General features: G+C 38.3%; 1 protein-coding gene across 5 annotated transcripts in view; it reads left to right on the plus strand.

Moving 5' to 3' along the window:
* The window catches only part of PCCA (propionyl-CoA carboxylase subunit alpha), a 417,781-nt gene that overhangs the window by 286,143 nt on the left and 107,039 nt on the right, over positions 1-24,599 (plus strand). For 3 of the 5 annotated variants that reach the window (XM_061435312.1, XM_061435310.1, XM_061435308.1), the window contains 2 exons: positions 5,314-5,416; positions 6,170-6,202. In XM_061435312.1, the coding sequence (XP_061291296.1) occupies positions 5,314-5,416; positions 6,170-6,202 (136 nt within the window). The remainder of the gene's footprint in view (positions 1-5,313; positions 5,417-6,169; positions 6,203-24,599) is intronic. The other 2 variants (XM_061435309.1, XM_061435311.1) reach the window with 1 other exon arrangement.

Here is a 24,599-nt window from a genome sequence, read left to right on the forward strand (position 1 = left end):
CTTTGAAGAGGTTCTCTGAAAACGCTGCTTTTATCTTTCTTCTGCAGCAATGAACTTTAATGTTGGAGTGTTGTAAGTTCTCACATAATAAGGCTTAGATTTTTGTTTGGTTTGGCAGTAGACTTCTGTTTAAAATTCTTTTAATCTGTTCATTCCGTGCTTTTTCATATTCATTCTGATGGCTGATGGCTCTGTGAAGAATTTTATGTGAATTTATCACACTAATAAAGCTTTTATTTGTGACTCTTCCTCCATCCCAACTTGCTAAAAGTGGGCTTTTCAGCAAATTGTTGGATTTTTGTCTTTTTCGGTTTCCTTTCTTTTTTTTTTACCCCCCTCCCCTGGAGGAAATAAGACACAATTCATATGCTAGATCTAAAGTTTCATTAAAATTGCTTATGCCCTGTCTCAGGCATTTTAAGTGGGCCATCTGTCTAAACATCTCTCTCCTGTTTTTTTCTGATCATTTCCTCGACTTATTCATGAGCCATGGGAGGGCTCCTTTGTAGTCTCCATGTAACTGGTTCTGTCTACCCCCACTGAATACATCTATGTGCTTGCATAACATATCTTTTCACCGTGCTGGAAATTCTCTGAACTTGGTGCAGATGAATGGCCCACTTTTCTGAAGGCCTTTTTCTTCCTGCAAAGACTTGTATGCAGAAGCTGACCTCCGCGGCCGCGGAATGCTGCATATTATTCTTGATCATTTTACAGACCACCCACTGTGAAAGTTATGATGAAGGGTCGCGTAATGATTCTTTGAGCACTAACATTGTTTTAACTCAGTGTTTCAGTCCTAAATAGGTAATGGCACAATGGCAAACCAGCGTTTCTGAGTGTGTGATAGTATGGTTTTGAGATGCTTATGATCCTTGATAACAAAAGATGCTACTCGTTATGTTTACACGAAGCCTGCTGTAACAAATGACATGCAGTACTAACATGCTTGACTTAGTATTACCTGCACCTTTTTGAGTAAAAAATATTCCAGTAAATTTAAATGTTGTACCATTAACATTTGTGACGGTCAGCTGACAGCTTTTTCCATAAAATATAGGATAATTTAGTTTTATTGAGCATACGCATTCTTACTAGCAGATGAGAATCAAAGTGGACAGGTCTGGGTAAGAGCTGTTATTTGATTTGCTTTGTGAGTAGTGTTTATATGAATTCCTTTTTACTGTTTTGTGTGTTTGTTTTTGAAGTAGTAGCTTAAATGATATCAGCTTTCCAGTTACCTAATAAGTTACCCAGATGAAATTTTTCATCAAATGGCAATCTCTTTCACCAGACATATAGATCAGGAAAGGAGACTGTTTTCTGCGTATCATTATTGTGATGACTTGAGTAAAGCTCTAAGACTCTGCCCTGCTCCACCTTTTCAGAGAACTGTTCATAAAGTCCTCTTTCAGACTGTTTTGAATTTCATGAAGAAATATAATTTTTTTTCTAAAATTTAAAATATAACTTTTTCAGTGATTATTACCATTATGAACATGTTTGTGCTGGTGGAGTTAATATCAGTATTTTATTTTGAAGTAATTATTGTTAATGTGGTTTCAATAATTTTGCGTAAATAGAACACATATGCTTTCAGGTTGGTATGTATTACTATCTTTATAGTTTATACTTTATAGTTACAGATTATTTCCATTGCAGAACTTATTGATATTTACATTGGGCCTGTATGCTCCCAAACCCATCCATTTTATTTAAAACCAAAACAAAACTATTTTAAAACTTACTCAGAGCCAGAAGGAATCTTAACAAATTTTGTTTGTAGAAGAGTGAACTCCTGTAAAGAGATTCCACTGTTTGACCCTGTGTTCTTAGTGTCTCAAGGTCTTGCTTTCACAGAGGAGCCTCTTTGCTACATTGTTAGAGAACTGCTGCTTCAGGCGTCGTACGTGAGCTCAGCAGCAGCAGCAGCCTCCCCTGTCACCTCACTGTCCCTGCTCTGATCCTTATTTTAAAGCGTGGAAGTTTTGGCTCCAAAGGATCAGATGAGTTCCCTGTAACAATGCCAGTAGGACGAACATGCTGAGATGAGACCCTCAGCCTTTTAACTCAAAGAGCCTCTGCACGCTCTGCAGGTCCCTCTCGGGGCAGGTTCCAACATGTATGAAACATGTGGATCCAAAGAAAACAACAGAAAAATAAATAGCAGTTAGATTCTGAAGAGCAGCAATGACATCTCGCCACCATCCATAAGGTTGCTTTCCGTGGAAGACGTGTCCTGCTTTTGAACAGGATGCCAGGATGAGCAGCTTCCCAAGATGCCTCTGGAAACAGAGGCACCACATTTACTGGAAAGAGTTACTGGGCCTCTGCATTGTGAAAAAGTTTAAGCATAAAAAATACTTTGGCCACCTGACTCATTGGAAAAGACCCTGGTGCTGGGAAAGATTGAAGGTGGGAGAAGGGGACGACGGAGGATGAGGTGGTTGGATGGCATCGCCAACATGATGGACATGAGTTTGAGCAAGCTCCAGGAGCTGGTGGTGGACAGGGAAGCCTGGCAGGCTGCAGTCCATGGGGTCGCAAAGAGTCAGACACAAATTCTGACTCTTTGCGACCCCATGGACTGCAGGCCGCCAGGCTTCTCTGCCCATGGGGATTCTCCAGGCAAGAAGACTGGAGTGGGTTGCCATTTCCTTCTCCATAGGCCTAGAGGTGGGATAATATGAAATATTTATTATGAAACATTTCTAATAATAAAATGAACACTTGCCTGCATTATTTAATTTTATCCTCAACACACTGTGACCCAGACACTATTACTGTCTTAATGTTATACATAAGGAAACAGACTTTTCTGGAGGTCACAGCTGATTAATGACAGAGCTGGGTTTTCTTCTGTCTTCTCGAGTCACTGGATCCAGAGTTTGTAACCACTGTGGTTAGTTCTCCTGCTCGTGTCAGCTTAGCTCAGTTTGTTTTGTGAAGCAATTTAAGGCCTTGCCCCAGTCAGATATACAAGTCAGGGAATAGTCAAAAATAAATACAGAGTGGGGCCTTCTTGTATTTTAAGGAACTTGACTGATAGTTGGTTGATTAAGGTTTGAGTGTGTGTGCTAAGTTGTTTCAGTCGTGTCCGACTCTTTGTGACCCAATGGACTGCAGCCCTCCAGACTCCTCTGACCATGGGATTTTCCAGGCAAGAATGCTCAAGTGGGTTGCCATGCCCTCTTCCAGGGGATCTTCCTGACCGAGGGGTCGAACCCATGTGCCTTGCATCTCCTGCATTGGCAGGTGGGTTCTTTACCACTAGCTGTGTTGAAATTTGTCCTGATGTAAAGTAGAAAACTACACAACAGTCCTGAGCAGGACAGTGATCCAGTTATGGCAGATAGCAGGTTCCAGAAAGCCAGATCGCATAGTAGTCTGTCATTGTGATACTCCTTGTTGGGGGGGGACGGACGGGGGTGTTGACCTCATTTGAAGGTGAGCACCGTGAGGTCACCCCCGTAGTCTCAGGCAGCCAAGTGGAGCCTGGGAGCTTGAGTTTCTCCTTTGGCAGCTGGTGCTGTGTCCCTGGGGAGATGGGCTTGGCACCTAGTGGGTGCTCCTCTGATTCGTGCTCACCTCCACCGTTGGCCCTCCTGCCCCAGCATGCACTGCAGTTTGGGGATAGAAAAGTAAGGCATGATCTTGGGCTTTTAGAAGCTCACAGGCCAGTGGGTGAGACAGGCATAAACAAGTGCCCAGTGGAAAAGATGCCCGGAGGCCAAGATGGGTCGCAGAGTGCCCTTCCTCCTGCTGCTCCTCCCGCTCCTCCTGGCTGCCATATGCCTCCATATGCCTTCTCTCTCTTCCTCCTCCCCTGTGGGACCCTGTTGTTCTTTCAAGTTCTCATGCGTGAAGCTCTATCCTCTCAAACAGCCCTCTTCAAATGGCCAAAAAATAGTTTTCCAGACCTACAGTGTGCATTATTCTTGATTTGTTGATGCATTTTTAAAAACTTTTCTTTAACTTTCATCTGTGTAGTGTTAAAAACATTTCCTTCATCTCCAAAAAAATAATTCAGTAAAGAGTGTGCTGAATACAAATATTCACCTAAACTATTAATCATCCTCCGTTAGACATTGTGACTAGAGATGATTTGATTCTAGTCACAGTTTTTGTGGCTTTTTTTTTTTTTTTTAATTGACTACACAGAGACTCCTTTGAAATTCAGAGGATGTTAAAGTATTGGCCTGCAACATATTTTTAGAACTAAAACTTAAGGCAGAGTCTGGATACTACATGCTTAGTGCTTAGTCAGTATAAATAATGCAAATATGCCTTATTTAAATGAGGTTAATTCAGAAATCATTAAAATTTTGTTAGCTTAAAAAATTGGGAGAAACATTTGTATTCTGAAATGTTTGTTTGTCTTAGGCTGCTTGTCCCAATTTTTCTGGAGTGTGTACCATTCATCATCACAAGAAAAGACCTGTGTGCTAAAATTAGCATCATTGATGTTGTTTTCTCACCCAGACAAACAAACAAACGAAAAACTGAAACCAAATACATGGACAAAAGGCAGCTTTCGGAAATGATAGCTATGTTTTATTACCTTGATTGTGGTGAGATAACATGAGTGAGTGAATATGTCCAAACTCATCAAATACATGTGCAGATTTTTGCATACAGATTTAACTCAAGCTGGAGAAAGGAAAAAATTAGTATTATAAGGTTTTAAAAATAGTCTTGATAAGTAACCAAATACTGAAAACAAAATAATGCTTAAAGAAGGTTAAATTTTGAAGGAATGTAAAAATTAGGCAACTCAGATTCATAGAATAGATGATGGTACCACAATTTCCGCAGAATGACTGTTGTTGTCTTTGGAGTGTTTTTGTGTGCTAGTTTTTGCTTTTCATCTGTCTAGTTTGCATTTTGGAGAAGGCAATAGCACCCCACTCCAGTACTCTTGCCTGGAAAATCCCATGGCTGGAGGAGCCTGGTGGGCTGCAGTCCATGGGGTCACTGAGGGTTGGACACGACTGAGCGACTTCACTTTCACTTTTCACTTCCATGCATTGGAGAAGGAAATGGCAACCCACTCCAGTGTTCTTGCCTGGAGAATCCCAGGGACGGGGGAGCCTGGTGGGCTGCTGTCTATGGGGTCACACAGAGTCGGACACGACTGAGGTGACTTAGCAGCAGCAGTTTGCATTTTAAACCTTTTTTCCAAGAATAGAACCTTTTGAAATGTTCTGGAATACAGTGTTTGGCAGTTTTACTCTGCACACTTAATGTCAAAGGAAAATCAGTTTACTCAGAATAATATAAAATTATTAACTCTATCTTTTTTTTCAACTTCAGAGTGCCTATTGTAAAACCACAAGTGGCTAGCTGGGAGCTCTCAGTGAAACTGCATGACGAAATTCATACTGTCGTAGTATCCAGCAGTGGGCCAACATTCTCCGTGAGTTTTATTTTTTTTTAATTTTTGACTATCTTGAAATTATCTATGAATATTTACAACAATTTTAGCACATTCCACGAGTCTCATCTTTTGCATCTACAACATAGGTGTGTTTCTGTTTTCATCTTCTTTAGGAAGCTGAATGGAAATGAAATTTTTGTCTCTTATGTTAATGAGGAAATGTATACCCAGACTTAGCCACATTCTAAATCCACTTCCTGTTACCTGATTTATTTTTCTGTTGTTACTGAGAAGGAATACTTCCGCCTTTGTTATAGAGAAGAGCATCTTTAACCATAATTCCAAATATATGATAGATCTGTTTCTTTTAAGACAAGTAACTTGAAGCCTCATGTAACATTTTCTTGAGATTTCATGTTGTTGGACATGCTTTTTGCTGAATTTACCTTACAGTGACATTCTTTTTGTTTAGAAGACTTTAACCCCTTGAGTCATACCCATGAGAGAACTGCTTTAGTTTCAGTCTGGTCTGAACTGAACACTGTTCCAGAAGATTTATACCGTGGTATGAATGACATGTTTCGATCCTGTGATTTAAATTGCCAGAAAAATACCATAAAGAGTTACTATTTTATTATTCATTTATTTAGGCCACATGGCTTGTGGGATATTAGTTCCCTGACCTTGGATTGAATCTGGGCCCTGGCAGTGAAAGTGCTAAGTCCTAATCCCTGGACCGCCAGGGAATTCCCAGGAGTAACTATTTTAACTTGGGTCCTTTTTAACTTTCAGCATGAACCACAGAAACTGCTACATAGTTACATGGTTAGTATAATGAATGTTATATGTTGATTATATATATGTGTTAGTATAATGAATGTTGTATGTTGATTATACATATTATATATGTTAGTATAGTGAATGTTGGGCTTCCCAGGTGGTGCTGGTGTTAGAGAACCTGCCTGCCAATGCAGGCGACTTGAGAGATGCAGGTTCGATCCCTGGGTTGGGAAGTTCCCCTGGAGGAGTGCATGGCAACCCATTGAAATGTTCTTGCCTGGAGAATTCCATGGACAGAGGAGCCTGGCGGGTGGCAGTCCATAGGGTCACGGAGAGTTGGACATGACCGAAATGACTTAGCACGCATGCACATAATGAATATTAATCTATATTTCTCTTCTCATGGCTAAGTTGCACGGAGATGTCATTTTACTGGGTGGGGGAGGAAATGACTTTTCATCAAAAAATTTAAACCAGATATGAAAATCAAAATAATGTAATTTCATTGAAAACAGTCCTTGGAGAGGCTTGAGATATATGGTAGATTCTTATCCCAGGTGGAAAAATACTTCAAGTAAGAATTAATGAGAATTCATTTAATCAGCAAATACTTACTGCATGCCTACTGTGTACTAGATAAGTGTAAGGCTGTTACACTGGAGAAGGTGACATTTTTATGTGATAGTCACAAGTAAATGAGATTAATTCCTGAGTTAAGGTTGGTCTCCTTGGTTGTCTTTCTTTTTCTTTTTTTTTAATTGGAATATAATTATTTTGCAGTGTTATGTTAGTATTCTTGCTTGTCTTTAAATTTTGTGATTCATCTATATGCCAGAATTGCTAAAGCATTTGTTACTAAAAGATATTTCACTCAACTGTCTTAAAACAAAAACTGTGATGGAATTAAACCATGTTCTTATATTTTGTGATGAACTTATATGATTCTTTATATTTCTCCTTTCTGTATGATCATTTGAAAAATAACTCTGTAAGTGGATACTTAACTATGCATCAAATTGAGTAGCAAATTATATGTGTTGAATATTAAAAGATAATGTAGTATAGAATTTTCCTAGGGGAAGGTTAGCTTTGCAAAAATGTAGACCTTAGCATAATTTTCAGTTCTGTACTGAGTTACCACTGAAGTGTTACTGTTAATCTGATACAGTGTTTTTCTAAGCGGTGCCTTGCCTTAATAAGAAAACTGCCCAGCTTATGTCTATGAGTTGTTATTTCTCTATGCTTGTTTCAGATTCCATGTTGGAAAGCTATAGATCATTGGCACAGTTCAAGTGATATCTGTCGAATTTTCGTTGTAGAATTATCCCATTTTACTTTTCAGCTCATGATGTGTTTAAAAAACCCATCAAAATTAATACATTAAAAATTTCCCTGGAAAACAACCACCTTGATATATAGTACAAAAACTACTCCCTGTATGTATTGGCTTAGCTACTATCAGAAGCATCAGGCATAATAAAAATTGAGCATTCCTGATAGTATATCCCTTTTTCCTGACCATATTTGGATTGAGCTTCATTTAGCGTCAGTGTTATGAAAGGAGACAAGTTGAATAGTGTGCAGTAAGTAAAGGCTTTCATTGGTATTAGATTTTAATAGAGGGGAACTCCTGCTTTTAGAGTCTCAGAAGGGAGAGTTGTGACCATTTACTTGTTTTTCTAGATCACCCTCTGCCACATCAGTAGGAAATTAGCCAAGAGGTGACAGTCTAGGTTAATGACCCAAGAGGTAATACATATTTGTTTTCCTTACAGTAATGTGTTCATGTTTTCTGAAAGTCTTTTATTTAATTAAAAAAATTTTTTAAATAATAAGATATTCAAATGAGGAAAATATAACAAATTTACAAATCTCTATGTAGGTCTCCTATTAAAAAAAAGAAAAAAGTAGTAGATACAGCTAAATCTCTTCTTTACATCATCCCATTCTGCTCTCTTCTTCTCTAGAGATGACATCATTCGTGAGGGTACCATGTGTCTTTCTTGTACATGTTGTTACAGTTTCAGTGTGCCATAATAATAATGAAATATTTCATGTACCATAATAATGATGAAAAAGAAAGATGTGAAAAATATATATATCAATACTTAATGATATCATTTATGTAAGATTTTAAAATGCACAAAGCAAAAACAATCCCATTTACAATAGCATCAAAAAGAGTAAGATACTTATTAATAAATTTAAACATAGAGGACAAAGACTTGCACACTGGAAAATATAAAATGTTGCTGAAATAAATTAAAGAGGACACAAATAAATGGAAAGCCATCTCATGTTCATGGATTTGAAGACTTAATGTATGCTATAATGTCAGTATACTCAAAGCATATAGATTCAGTGTCATCCCTATCAAAATCCCAACAGAATTTTTGCAGAAATAGAAAAAAATCCAGAAATTCATATGGAATCTCAGGGATCCCCCAATAGTTAAAACAATGTTGAAAAAAGAAGAACAAAAGTTGGAGAACTCGCACACTTCCTGATATCAGATTTTATTTTAAAACTACAGTAATCAAAACAGCATGAACACCAGTAAGACAGCACACAGACCAAGAGAATAGAGAGCCCAGAAATAAACCCGTGGATAAGTGATCGAGTGATTTTTGACAGGAGTGCTAAGATCATTCCATAAGGAAAGGACAGTCTTTTCAACAAATAGTACTGAGAAAAATTGGATATCCACATGCCAAAGAATGAAATTGGACCTTTTACCTTATTCCTTATGCAAAAGGAGTTCAAAATGTATTAAAGACCTAAATGAAAAAACTAGGACTTCAAACTCTTAGGAAAAAATAGTCATTACATTGGACTTGATAATTTCTTGGTTATGACATCTGAAACATAGGCAACAAAAGAAAAATAGGTAAGTTAGAGTGCGTCAGCATTTATAACTTTTGTGCATCAAAATCAGCGAACGGAAAGGCGGTGCACGGAATGAGAGAAAATATTTGCATATGCAGGATACATTTGCATATTACTCAGAAGGCAATGGCACCCCACTCCCGTACTCTTGCCTGGAAAATCCCACGGACAGAGGAGCCTGGTGGGCTGCAGTCCATGGGGTCGCTACAAGTCGAACACGACTGAGCGACTTCACTTTCACTTTTCACTTTCATGCATTGGAGGTGGAAATGGCAACCCACTCCAGAATTCTTGCCTGGAGAATCCCAGGGATGGGGGAGCCTGGTGGGCTGCCGTCTATGGGGTCGCACAGAGTCGGACACGACTGAAGTGACTTAGCAGTAGCAGCAGCAGAATATATAGACTAACTTACAGATGCAATCTATTTTACACATGGGCAAAGGACTTATTACAAAGTTAAAAATATCTACATTAGTAGATAAAAGAATTATTAAGAAAGAGACAATTAGCAGGCAGTATAACGGAGTGATTTGGACACTATGTTGTGATTTGGTGTTAAGAGCTATCTGCTCTTAGGAAATTAATTCCTCTAAATTTCAGTTTCCTCCTCTGTCAAATGGAGATAAAGTATAATGTCTTTTAATTGGATAGAGTGAAATGATATATTTAAAGAGCTTGGAATGTTGTCCAGAACAAATTAAATGTTGGTTGTTAGTAGTGCTAAAAGTACTGCAATAAAAATCTAAATTATTACCAAAAATAAAGTGAAATAAATAAAAATGGGCAATGAACTTGAATAGACATTTCTTTAAAGAAGATACACAGATGACCGATAAACATGTGAAAAGATGCTTGACATCACTAATCATCAAGGAATCACAAATCAGAACTATAACTGGAGGCCAATTCATAGCAGTTAGGATGGCTACTATCAAACAAAGCTCCAGAAAATAGTAAGTGTTGGCGAGTATGAATGAAACTGGAACCCTTGTGCACCGTTCATGCAGCTGCTGTGGAAAACAGTACTGTGGTTTATGTAAAAAGTTAAAAGTTGATAAGATCTGGCAATTCCACTGCTGGGTGTTTATCCCAGACGATTGAAAGCAGGATCTTGAAGAGATATTCGCACACTCATCTTTAGCAGTCTTAGTCACAATAGCCAAGAAGCGGAACCAACCCAAGGGTCCAGTGCCAAGTGAATGGATAAGCAAAATATATACATAAAATGAAATATTATTTAACCTTTAAATGGAAGAAAATTCTGACACATTTTATCAGACTTCGTACAAATTTTATACAGACTTTGGCCACTTCATGCGAAGAGTTGACTCATTGGAAAAGACCCTGATGCTGGGAGGGATTGGGGGCAGGAGGAGAAGGGGACGACAGAGGATGAGATGGCTGATTGCATCACTGACTCGATGGACGTGAGTTTGAGTGAACTCCGGGAGTTGGTGATGGACAGGGAGGCCTGACATGCTGCGATTTCATGGGGTTGCAAAGAGTCGGACACGACTGAGCGACTGAACTGAACTGAACTGCAAATTAGGGTTTTACTGAAAAACTTTTCAGTAGGGAGGATGAAAATTTGGGGAAATAAAGCAAGCAGTGAAAAAGCAGTAAAAGATATTTTATATATCTTAGGTTTTTATTCTAATGGTGAATATGAGTCAAAATGAATAGCATCATTAAGAAGAAAAGAACCTGATACGTACAAGGCTGAGATATTATTTTGGTTATTAAGGTGATAAACTCATACGTGTAAAAACCAAATTTCGTTTATAGTATTTTCATGACTGCCTTCTGGATTCCTAGGATGTTTCCCATTTCTCTTTTATTCTGCATAATACAAAACTAGAAAATACTCATGTGTTGATGTTAAAGATAATGGACTTAAATTCATGTTGAAGAAAAATGTCAGCGTACTCTTGACATGATGAAACTTAGCTTGGAAATTTGGGTTTCCCAAGAATGTAAAAATGAACACTGTACATGCTCTAAAAAATCTTTTTTGCCCAGTATTTCATGTTAACTACTAATAAACTGTTCCCTGGGTGGCTCAGTGGTAAAGAATCCAGCTGCCAGTGCAGGAGATGCAAGAGACATAGGTTTGATTCCTGGGTCAGGAAGATCCCCTGGTGCAGGAAATGGTAACCCACTCCAGTGTTCTTGCCTGGAAAATTCCCTGGATTAAGTAACCTGGCAGGCTACAGTCCATGGGGTTGCAAAGAGTGGGACCCAACTGAGCACACACGGCATTAATAAACTAGAAAAAAGTTGTAGTGTTCCTATTGAATTAGAGATTCTTTGTTACAGTGAATGACTGATAGAAATTTTTCTACGGACCTTGTGAAATGCTTCTTAAGAATAATCAGAATCCTTAGAGTATTGAATTTTGTCATATCAATGTAATTTTTATGTTAATGTTTATAAAGAAAAATCTAAATGATCTAAAATAACATTAAATATTAAGATCAAGAAAAAAATCACTTTTTTTTTTAAACTTTTTTCAGTTTATTTTCCTAAACGAGTTTTTTTTTTTTTTTTTTTGCTTCTTATATACAGGTCAAAACTTAACTTTTTGATAGGCATAAAACTTTGCTACAATTTTAAATTGTTGTCACAATCCTTTCTTTCTTTTAATTTCAAGTATGTTTTGTATTGATGAAATTTATACTAAAAGTTAAATGGCAAAGATTCATTTCTGGAACAGCAGCAAACTAACTATAATTGCTGAATATTATTAAAAAAATCTCTATTTACAGAATTATATGCTGTTGTATGTCAAAAATTCTGCAAAAGCCATTAAGAAACTGCCACAAATAATACAACAGGTTTAGCAAGGGTACAGGAAACAAAATATATAAAAATCAATAGTATTTCTACTCATTTTCAATGAGCACTCCAAAAATAAAATTATGAAAACAATTTCATTAACAAAAGCATCCAAAGAATAAAATACTTAAGAGTAAATTTAGTAAAAGAAGTGCAATACCTATACTGTGAAATCTTCAAGCTATTGAAAATTCATGAATCTAAGTGACTTAGTTCATGAATTGAATGACTTAACATTATAAAGATGGCAGTACTTCCCAAATTGGTCTACAGATTAAACATAATTTTTATCAGAATCCAGGCTTTATTTTTGTCAGAAATTGATGCTGACATTCAAGCTAATACTAACACTCAAATAGAAATGTAAAGAATCCAGAATAGACCTTATAATTTTGAAAAAGAGAATAAAGTTGGAGAACTCACTTCCTCCTTTCAAAACTTATAAAATTGTCTTGAAATCAAGACCATGCAGTATTTGCCTAAGGAAACTTACAGATCGATCAGTAGAATAGAATTGAGAATCCAGAAGTCCATAAATGTATGGTCAAGTGATTTGTGACAAAGGTCCCAAAATTATTCAGTAGGAAAAGAATAACCTTTTTAACAAGTAGTGCTGGAACAATTAGGTATCCATGTATAAGAAGAATGAAGTTGGGTCCCTACCTCATATTGAATTAATATAACAAAATCCCACATGGATAAAAGATGTGACATATGAAAGATAAAGCAACAAAACTCTCAGGAGAGGACACAGGAGTACATCTTCGTGACCTCGCACGTAGCATTGGTTTCTTAGATTTGACCCAAAAGCACAAGCATCAAAAAAAATTTTTTTGATGCTTGTCAAAATTTAAACGCTGCTTCAAAAAATACTAGCAAGAAATTGAAAGGACAAACCACAGAGTGAAAAAAATATTTTCAAATAATATATCCAGCAAAGCACTTGCATTTAAAATACGTAAAGAACAGTTAATACTAAAGACCATAATAAAACTTAATAATAATGACAGTGTAGTATAAAAATAAGCAAAGAACCTAAACAGACATTTCTGAAAGAAAATATCCAGTTGTCAATAAGCAAACGCACAGGTGATCAGCATCCTTCGTCATCAGGGATATGCACGTCTAAAGCGCAATGAGATGCCACGTCACACCTACAGAATGGCTGCAGTAAGCAAGCCAGATAGTAACAGGTAGGGTTGAAGATGGAGAGAAATTGGCACCCTCGCACACTGTTGGTGAGAGTGTAAAATGATGCAACCACTTTGGAAAACAAGCTGATATTTCCTCAAAAAGTTAAACACCTAGGTTATCCAGAACCTCAGTTCTATCATGAGTATTTTATCACGAATAAGTATTTTTAGACTTACTTATATGTTTGTTACTGTGGTGGATGCATTTTACCTTTCAAATAATATTTCACATAATAATTTTTCCAAGTAATAGTTGCCAGGCTGCTGCTGCTGCTGCTAAGTCGCTTCAGTTGTGTCCGACTCTGTGCGGCCCCATAGATGGCAGCCCACCAGGCTTCCCCATCCCTGGGATTCTCCAGGCAAGAACACTGGAGTAGGCTGCCATTTCCTTCTGCATGAAAGTGAAAAGTGAAAATGAAGTTGCTCAGTGGTGTCTGACCCTTAGCAACCCCATGGACTGCAGTGTACCAGGCTCCTCTGTCCATGGAAGTTTCCAGGCAAGAGTACCAGAGTGGGGTGCCGTTGGCTAGATGTCAGCAACTAAAAGACAAATTAAATAGAAATATATATTTATTTACCCTGTCTACTAAACAATTTGGTAACATTGATATTCTTCAGCTTACTAATTCTACCTCTAGAAATTCATTCCAAGGAAGCAGCGAAAAATTGCTAATATGAACATGGTATTGTGTTGGGAAGGAAAAGATGAATTCATGGCAGAGATAGCCAGGGAAGCAGTCTCACTTACAGTAAGGAGACTTGAAAGTGATTGAGATACAGTGATAAATGCTTTAATGGAGGTCCCTTCAACTAGTTAAATCCATGAGAAAGAAAGAAGAAAGCAGTCATCTGCCTGGGGGAAAGGAAGGATGTAGGGGAAGATGCAAGTTTTCCTTGGCTGAGATGATTAATGAATAACCATTTAGAACATGATTTTTGCATAAGCCAGGACTTGAGTCTAAATCACAGCGTAAGAAGGTAAGGAAAAACATTGAGACTTGTTGGCGTGGGAAACCAAAGCTTGTGGAAAAATTAGAGACATCTTTTATAGATAATTTTGACTTTTTATTATGGGAATGTTTGCTTTCTTTATTGTTACTGATTTTCTATAAATAGTATAGTTAGAGGTTTTCTTGTCTTGTTCTAATTATATTTTTTCTGATACTTATTTTAGCCTATTCAAAGGTATCTTCATGAAACAGCTGATTACTTTGGTCTGTTCTGTAGAGTTTGTGCCTTGTCTCAAGCACTGTGTTAAACACTTGACCTGTGTTCTAAATGAGATGGTGATAAACTGCAAGGTCAATGTTATTAGCTTTAGTTGACAGAAGAGTTGGAAACTGACATTCAGAAATACTAAAGCCGAAGTCACACAGCTTAGGAACGTGGGATCCAAGATTAAACCTGTATCAGTATGATTCCAAGGCCTGTGAAATGGTACCTCTCTGCATCTGACTTTACAAAGTACTTTTGCTAAAGAAAATTCAGAGAAATAGTAGCACCAACTTGGAAAATTAGCTCTCTTAGACTCTGGACACATCTTTGTTAATCTGAGGAATAATACATTTCTAGTCAGAACAGTTTTGTCACATGATAATAGGAAGTTTCTTTGTGTTAAACATTGAGGCTCAAGTCATTCCATTTAAAGGCAGCCTAGAAGGCATCACAATAGCGTGAATAAATCATAGTATTACGTAATGTACAGTTTCACAAAGTGTACAGTTAGAGATACTGGTTAAGAGTAGTTTGTCAGAAAGCGTTTTCAGTGTCTCACTACTCTTGTAGATGTTGACATGTTTTTCAAGTTGTGTTAAAGGTCAAAGTACTGAGTTTTCATGGTAATTTTACAGTCTTATCCGAGCAAGTAGTACTTTTTAGAGCAACACAAGATTTGAAATACGTAAGATATTGCATCTACAAGATTTTGTTTGTGCTTGCATTTTGTTTTAATAATGTTCATTTTGGTTGATGTAAAATTGTCTCAACTTGAGATGCCTGTGGTGGAGGGAGGGAAATGTTTTGTAATAGTCATATTATTGAAATTACCACCTTGTGTTTTTCTTCTCAAAGGAAGAATATGGTGATGAGCATAAGAATAAAAAATAATAATTACATATGGATGCATAATAAGAAATAATTATATATGCATTGTGTGAAGTTTTTCTTTCTCTAGTATAGCCAACTCTTTCCCATTTTTTCCTACCACTGTGCATTTTGTTCTAGATTTCCTGACTAAGAAAACATTCCACCAGAGTTTGTTTTGATATTTAGAGAACATTTTGAAAATGTAGTTTTAAGTGGAGCTGAGTATTTTTTATGTAACATTTTTCAAAACGATGAAGAATTAAAGGAACTTAGCATATACCAATAAATAATCTTGTGCACAAATTAACCCTTTCTTCATGTTTTCAAATGTTAATGAAAAGAATTTTTTTTTTTTAGTTTTACTAGTTTATTGCTACCAACCCATCTCCTTCCACCTTCCTCACGCATGCGTGCTCAATCACGTAACCCCATGGACTGCAGCCCGCCAGGCTCCTCTGCCCATGGACTTTTCCAGGCAAGAATACTGTAGTGGGTTGCCATTTCCTTCTCCAGGAAATCTTCAATAAGAGTTTATACCTTCAATTTACATATAATCTGGTTTTTATCTCATTTGCAGAGAGTAATGCTAAATCATGTAGGTACTAGAATTTGTATAGGGACATGGTAAGAATCATGATTCTTCTTTAAAAAAATAATTTTCAAATACCCTCCTTAGGGAAAAAAAACCATTATTATTGTATCTGTCTCTCTTCCTCTGTGTCAAAGAATATTTTATTCCTGAACGTAGGAGGGGGTCAAATAAACAAGATTGTAGAAAAATAAAGTCTGAAGAGTACATCATGCACAGCTTGATCTGTTTACTTTTTAAATGCCACCTTGTTCAGTGGATCTGGGACTGCACTTGTGAACCATAGGACTAGATTTCACAAAAAGATGAGGCTCCTGCCCATGTAATCTGGAAAATTGCTCGTCTAATGGGGTGCATAGTTGCACCTGTACCCTCTTGAGTGACTCAGTCGTGTTGTGCTCAAGAGTGAAGTAACTTGTTATGTGACTAAATGAAGGGGAAAAAGAAGTTATGAAAGCCAGCTACTTTGGAAATGAAAAGCTAAATGGTACTGGTTGTTATCACATTAAGGTTGGCAAATACTATAATTAAAACGTCAAGTGATTTTTGGTCTTACTGCCTGGTTTCAGCCACTTTCTGATAAATTTTATTTGGAATCAAATTTTCATTGTGGACACCAGATATTCAGGTTGAGTTCAGTTCAATTTTATAAGCACTTATAGATAATCCATAGTAATCCAGTAGCCTTTTATGGGCACTGGTAAAAGTTCTATCACAAAAATTTATTGTAAGTCATTTTATTTATTTTGTCATGATACTGATGGCCTCTCTGACTTATTTGTACATAAATAAACAGTGAAAACACAGTTGAGTGCCTTTGCTGAGTGACTTGACCATTAGATGAATTTCAGTGTATTTGTAGCCACTCTACATTTATCATTTAGCTGTAATATAGTTTCATGGCCGTTTATTGGATGCTTCAAATGACATAGTTCCTGGAGAACCAATAGGAATCAAGAGAGATGATGTCTGACTCTGTAAAATTTGTCATCTGTGGAGGGTGACGAGGATAGGCTGTCCTTCAGCGTACGTGACGTGTCTAGCGTTGTGCTTGAGACAAGGCGCATATTCTATAGAATAGACCAGGGTAATCCATTGTTTCATGAAGATACCTTTGAACAGGCCAAAATGATAATATAATTAGCATGAGACAAGGAAATCTCTCTCTGTACTATTTAAATAAAGGCTGTATCAGGTAGAACGAGTGGATGATGCCAGGGAGCGGCGGATGCTATGGAGGCCACCTGGTGTGGGGCGGGGGTCTGACCTGGACATGCGTGGCTGTGGGTGGACTTACGAAGGAAATAAAGGCCAAACTGAGTCCTGTGGAAGTCCACGTGGGGAGGGGAGGGGAGAGAGGTCAGAGTTTGAAAGCATACGTAAAAACTGTAAAAAGGGCTAAAAGATTGTTCGATATGGCTGGGGAAATGGAAGAGTTGGAACATGGAAAGCTTGTCGGGGACCTGGTGGCAGGGAGGGAAGGTGGTGAGAGCAGCGGTGTGAGCGGTGACACCAAGATGAAGTGAGCAGAGGCCCGATGGTGCAGGGATGGGAGAGGAAGTCTTGCCACGTGTTCACGTGGAGAACAGCCCTGACCATCTCCCTGCTGGGTTGATACAAGCTGGGTTGAAAAAAACATTAATTTTTGTTAGAAAGTTGCCTACTATACCTGTACTGTACTGTACTTTGGAAGAAACAAAACACTTTTATGAATAGGTTAAATACAGGATAAATACCCACTGCATATCCTGTTTGAAAAGTTTTGAAAATCGGTTGTTGTTCAGTTGCTAAGTCGTGCCCGACTCTTTGTGTTAATGGTGTGGATTTATCTGGAGAGCAGGGGGAACCAGAGAAGGCCTTCCTTCAGGAAACTGGATCAGAGTTGCCTGTGAGAAAGAACACCCTTAGGCTATGCTACAGAGAGTAGCTTGCCAGAGTGCGGGGTGAAGGAGAAGTCTTAGTGTCCACTGAAGGCAGCATTGCAAATAGGAGGTACTAGTGTCCTCAGCCGGAGAGGGCAATGGCACCCCACTCCAGCACTCTTGCCTGGAAAATCCCATGGACGGAGGAGCCTGGTAGCCTACAGTCCGTGGGGTCGCTAGGAGTCAGACACGACTGAGCAACTTCACTTTCACTTTTCACTTTCATGCATTGGAGAAGGAAATGGCAACCCGATTCAGTGTTCTTGCCTGGAGAATCCCAGGGACGGGGGAGCCTGGTGCGCTGCCATCTATGGGGTCGCACAGAGTCGGACACGACCGAAGCGACTTAGCAGCAGCAGCAGCAGTATCCTCAGCTCCAATTATTTTGGCAGTGGGAGAAAAATACATCGACGGTAGAGAGACTTAAAATGTAGAGTTCGCTGCACAGCATTTGTTGAGTAGTAATAATATTCTGAGTTGTTTGTTAATTCTAGCCCTCTCTTATCAGAGCAATTTAGAAGTATGTTCTAGAGAATACTCTTGATGGACGGAGGTTTCTAGAAAGTCTAAATTGTGTTTAAGTCGATAACTTGTGAGGATTAATAGACTCTGTACCTTGGTCACTGTTATGAACGAATAGATTTGTGTCGTTGTTCAGTCGCTCAGTCGTGTCCAACTCGTTGCGACCCCATGGATTGTGGTACACCAGGCTTCCCTGTCCTTCACCGTCTACTGGAATTTGTGTCATGTTTTTGGTGAACACTTGTCTGCTGTCAGATTCTCTTACTTAACTACTTCTGGTGAAGTTGAGAGGTGGTTAATGGCTACTGTTTTGTCTTTGGCGTTGTTTTTACCTGAGGAAGCAGTAAGGGAGTTCAGGTCTCTTAAGTGGCCAATTAGTCACTTGCTATCATATGATAGTATTTAATTCCTTCATTGCATTTATCACAAACTTTAATTATATACCTTCTGTTTTTCTTTCTCCATTTGATAAAGTTCCATCTTTTTACACTAAAATATAATCTTTATAAGGATGGGGACCTTGTCTTGGTGGTTATGCCTTGTACTTCTCAGGAAGTATTTGTTGAGAGAGAGGGATGGGAGGAGGGGAGGAAGGGCCAAAGAGGAGGAGAGGTGGGATTTGAGATTAACTGGAACATTCTGCGAGTAACAGCTGCTCTAATACTGCAAGGACCTAAAACTCCCACAGTTTGTCTCTTAAATGTTAAATGTCCTTTGTGGGTATGCTGGGGCTCTTCCTGACCAGGAGGCTCATGCTGCTGGTCGCTCTGACCAAGGGACAGAATGAGCATGGGGAGTCATGACTGGTTCTTGGAGCTTCAGCCAGCATCCTTCCGCTCATGTTCCATCCCATCGCAACAGTGGGTCGTGTGACCATGTGTCTCCTTTAGGGGATGGGAGATGGCAGTCTTATCATGTATCCACATGGAGAACAGCCCTAACCACCCATCTCCTTGCAAGATACCTTGCAAGTTGAAAAGCATTCATTTTTGTTAGAAAGGAAGTTGCTTACTATATACAGTAGTGTGCTTTTGAGGAAATAAAACACTTTTATGAATAGGTTATATGCAGGATAAATATCCACTGCGTACTCAGCATTGACAGGCAGGTTTTTTGTGGTTTTTTTTTTGTTTGTTTGTTTGTTTGTTTGTTTTACCGCTAGCACCACCTGGGGAGCTCTAGTGGCTCAGATAGTAAAGAATCTGCCTGCAATTCAGGAGACCTGATTTTGATCCCTGGTTCGGGAAGATCCCCTGGAGAAGGGAATGGCTGCCCACTGCAATATTTTTGCCTGGAGAATTCCGTGGACAGAAGCCTGGCAGGCTGCAGTCCTAGGGGTTGCAAAGAGTCGGACATGACTAAGCGACTAACACTTGGGACACCCAAGATGGCTGGGTGATTAAAGAGAGCAAGGCCGGAAGCCCTGGGTCTCCTCATGGCTGGTCCTTCTCTTTATGTTGAGCTCTCCGCAATGGAAAGAAACTTAAATTTAGCGTCTATGCAGATGGTGTTAGTTTTGTCTCTATAATATATTGGGAACAAAATTAAAGTATTGAATTTCTCCTATTTGGGAGCTTTTTGCCTACTGTCACATCTAATATTCTTTCTTAAGGAAAAAAAATGGTGCAGCTTAAAAAAGGGTGATTCCTCTGTATATGAGCTTCCCACAACCAATTACAGAAGGTTTGACAGGCTTGGGGAGATAGACACAAACACTAAGACTGCTTCATTCTGTTGGGATAATATTTCAAATTCTGAATATAACTTTTTTTCCCCTACCACTTTACAGCCCAAATAATGGCTATTAAATGGGATATTTTGTCAAACCAGTGAGGTTTTAAAGCTTTGTGCGCCCTCTACGATCTTTTATTAACTACTCAAGAATCTTAATGGAACATCAAAATCCTGGTTTTATGTATCAAAAAGAAAGCAATAACCATGCAATCATGGTTAATTCATGTATTTTTTTAAACAACTTCCGCTCAGCACATATATGAAGCACTTTAAATACTGATGCATCTCCTGTGTTATTTTTGAGATCTTGGAGAAGATCCACAAAACTATAGAGTTGGAAGCTGGAAAGAAATTTCAGGTAGCGATAAGTAAACATGTCCTAACTCTGATTCTTCAGTAATGAAATAGTGTAAACTCTTAACATTCCTTTTGTGGAGCTTTGTAGCCCATGAAAACAGCATTGTCATAGAGCCTCGATGTGCGTCATTTGTGACTGAAGGTTTTGATGTCTTTGCAAAAGGCAGACGGGTGCTTTCCTTTGAAATGTGTGAGGCGGTTTGAGATACAGCTCCTCAGATGGATTTAATTAGTCCTCCATAGGACTGGATGTCCGCTTGCTGCGGCTGAATTCTCATTTCATTCACCCATAACTAGAAACACCTCGCTTCAAACGGGTTTCTTCAAAGAAAGAGGGGTTTAGGGTTCTGTGTTTTACTGCTTTTTGATGTCGGTTTCCCTTTAACTGAGAAGACCTTATGTTTATACAACTGTTATTATTAAGAAAACATAGCTTTCTTTGCGAGGGTCCTTTTGTCTCAGTGCCGGTTATTGGTGGAAGTCGAGACCTGTGGAATAGATCTTGCTCTGTGTGTGTGTTTGCATATTTTACTTCAGAGAGGCGTGAACTGAAAATGGGGCATAAGCTTGTGAAAAAAATTCTCTAAACACGAAGTTTGAAAGCAGAATAAGGTGAAAACCGGTACCAAATACATTAATAAGGCAGATGTTTAATTCAGAAGCTTCTAATATTAACCACAAAAGCAGAGCTAGTCAACTAACTAGAGTTTCCATAACTCACATAGTAATTGTAATTTTAATTTATTCTGCCTACAGTGTAAGCTCATGGTATGCTTTCAATAAATACGTTGAAAGAATGAAAACATCTATTCTATGGTAAAATTATATATTAAAAAAATATTTGCTACTACTACTTTTTAAAATTATCCTTAAAACTTAACATTTCATTAGTAGAGCTACTTGAATTTCCCCTGAAAATAACGCCATTCTCCAGTTAGTGTGTCTAAGGGCCTGGCATAGTTCATCATCAAGGCAGCTTTTTTCTCCCATGCCCACGATTCTAATTATATTTCAGGGGGTTGTGCTCTCTCCCAGAATCCCAGTCATTCTTCAGGATGAAATGCTTCAGGGGGTTTGGGTGCTTTTCACTCACAGGCATGGGTTTGCATTCTCGAAAAGCTTCTCTTGCTCTATCTAACATGCTGATTTGTATAAAAATCCTAAAAGATATTCTTAAACTTCTTATTAATCTTTCCTTTCCTTGAAAAGACCAAGTTAATTTAGACTATTCAAGCTTAAAATTGTCCCAAAGCCACAGATCACACTGAAAAATACATATTAATATATCCCCCAAATTCTTTTGGTGTCTTGTTTCAGTATTCCATCCAAGAATCTGTAGAATCTCAGGCTTATATTTCCGTTTTCTGGAAGTCATAGCTGATCTTTCCCATCTTATTTATCAGACTCAGTTCTTAACTGTGCCAGTTTCCAAAACTCAAAGGTCAGGCATGTTCCGCCATTGAAGATATGAGAAAAAGATACACAAAGGCTTAAAACATTTTTAAAAAATACTCTGAACAGTGCTCACAGTAAGTCAGAAAGAGATTGCCCTGGGAGGACCAACATACTGTGGGAAAATGATCTCTGTTCTCTCTGTGTTTTTTGTGACTATTTTGTGGGATTCCTGGTGTCAGGAGAACTGTGGACACGTGGCTCAGGAATATTTTGTTACACACGTGTGAGTAGAATGATTTTATTCAATTTTATGGATGTGATTTATTTCAGGAGTTCTTTTAGTGGTTCTGACTTTGGTACAGTGTTCCATGGCTTCACAGCATTAGTATCTCTTGCAAATGCCCTAAAAATCTTGGTAGAAATAGAAAACCTCCAATACAAAGGACAGAACATTTGTGAATTATCTTGTATATACATTTGCAGGACAGTATGTTAGGGAACCCTACTTCTAGTATTTGAAGTTAGTATCATATTACAGTGATCACATTTTCTGTTCTGCAGGCTGGGGTATTTTTATAAAAAGAAGCATCCATCACATGCATACGGGGACACAGGCAGTCATATGCCCCCTCCCTTATCTTCAGTTGTAAAATTAACTGTCTGCATTTACTAATAAGGTTTAGTTTGGGGCTCGGTAAGGGTGTAGTAGAGAAACAGTCATGTAACATTGTACTTGGGAAAAAAACAAAACAAAACAATTTTTGAGGACAGATGGTCCTTAACCTTTGGAAAAGCCATTTAACCCCTCTGAGACACTGCACTAATACTATTTTTTTTTTAATTTTTTTTAAAATTTATTTTTTAATTTTATTTTATTTTTAAACTTTACATAATTGTATTAGTTTTGCCAAATATCAAAATGAATCCGCCACAGGTATACATGTGTTCCCCATCCTGAACCCTCCTCCCTCCTCCCTCCCCATACCATCCCTCTGGGTCGTCCCAGTGCACTAGCCCCAAGCATCCAGTATCGTGCATCAAACCTGGACTGGCAACTCGTTTCTTACATGATATTTTACACATTTCAATGTCATTCTCCCAAATCTTCCCACCCTCTCCCTCTCCCACAGAGTCTATAAGACTGTTCTATACATCAGTGTCTCTTTTGCTGTCTCGTACACCGGGTTATTGTTACCATCTTTCTAAATTCCATATATATGCGTTAGTATACTATATTTATGTTTTTCTTTCTGGCTTACTTCACTCTGTATAATAGGCTCCAGTTTCATCCACCTCATTAGAACTGATTCAAATGTATTCTTTTTAATGGCTGAGTAATACTCCATTGTGTATATGTACCACAGCTTTCTTTATCCATTCATCTGCTGATGGACATCTAGGTTGCTTCCATGTCCTGGCTATTATAAACAGTGCTGCGATGAACATTGGGGTACACGTGTCTCTTTCCCTTCTGGTTTCCTCAGTGTGTATGCCCAGCAGTGGGATTGCTGGATCATAAGGCAGTTCTATTTCCAGTTTTTTAAGGAATCTCCACACTGTTCTCCATAGTGGCTGTACTAGTTTGCATTCCCACCAACAGTGTAAGAGGGTTCCCTTTTCTCCACACCCTCTCCAGCATTTATTATTTGTAGACTTTTGGATCGCAGCCATTCTGACTGGTGTGAAATGGTACCTCATAGTGGTTTTGATTTGCATTTCTCTGATAATGAGTGATGTTGAGCATCTTTTCATGTGTTTGTTAGCCATCTGTATGTCTTCTTTGGAGAAATGTCTATTTAGTTCTTTGGCCCATTTTTTGATTGGGTCATTTATTTTTCTGGAGTTGAGCTGTAGGAGTTGCTTGTATATTTTTGAGATTAGTTGTTTGTCAGTTGCTTCATTTGCTATTATTTTCTCCCATTCTGAAGGCTGTCTTTTCACTTTGCTAATAGTTTCCTTTGATGTGCAGAAGCTTTTAAGGTTAATTAGGTCCCATTTGTTTATTTTTGCTTTTATTTCCAATATTCTGGGAGGTGGGTCATAGAGGATCCTGCTGTGATGTATGTCAGAGAGTGTTTTGCCTGTGTTCTCCTCTAGGAGTTTTATAGTTTCTGGTCTTACGTTTAGATCTTTAATCCATTTTGAGTTTATTTTTGTGTATGGTGTTAGAAAGTGGTCTAGTTTCATTCTTTTACAAGTGGTTGACCAGATTTCCCAGCACCACTTGTTAAAGAGATTGTCTTTAATCCATTGTATATTCTTGCCTCCTTTGTCAAAGATAAGGTGTCCATATGTGCGTGGATTTATCTCTGGGCTTTCTATTTTATTCCATTGATCAATATTTCTGTCTTTGTGCCAGTACCATACTGTCTTGATAACTGTGGCTTTGTAGTAGAGCCTGAAGTCAGGTAGGTTGATTCCTCCAGTTCCATTCTTCTTTCTCAAGATTGCTTTGGCTATTCGAGGTTTTTTGTATTTCCATACAAATTGTGAAATTATTTGTTCTAGCTCTGTGAAGAATACTGTTGGTAGCTTGATAGGGATTGCGTTGAATCTATAAATTGCTTTGGGTAGTATACTCATTTTCACTATATTATTCAACACGCTGCTGAATAATACTATTTTATATAAATGCCAGTACAGAGGAGAATGTAAAGTCCTTGAGTCAAATGGACTTGAATTTAAATACTAGTCCCGAGACTGCTGGCTGTCAAACCAGCAGCAGTTACTTAGCTTTTCTGAGTCTTCCTTTTTCTCATCTATAAAATGGGTAATAATCTTCAGTGCGTGTGTGCTAAGTCTCTTCAGTCATGTTCAACTCTTTCGCAACCCCATGGACTGTAGCCCGCCAGGCTCCTCTGTCCATGGCATTCTCCAGGCAAGAATAATGGAGTGGGTTGCCATTTCCTTCTCCAGGGGATCTT

This window comes from Bos javanicus, chromosome 12, assembly GCF_032452875.1.
Source record: "Bos javanicus breed banteng chromosome 12, ARS-OSU_banteng_1.0, whole genome shotgun sequence".
NCBI classification, from domain to species: Eukaryota; Metazoa; Chordata; class Mammalia; order Artiodactyla; family Bovidae; genus Bos; species Bos javanicus.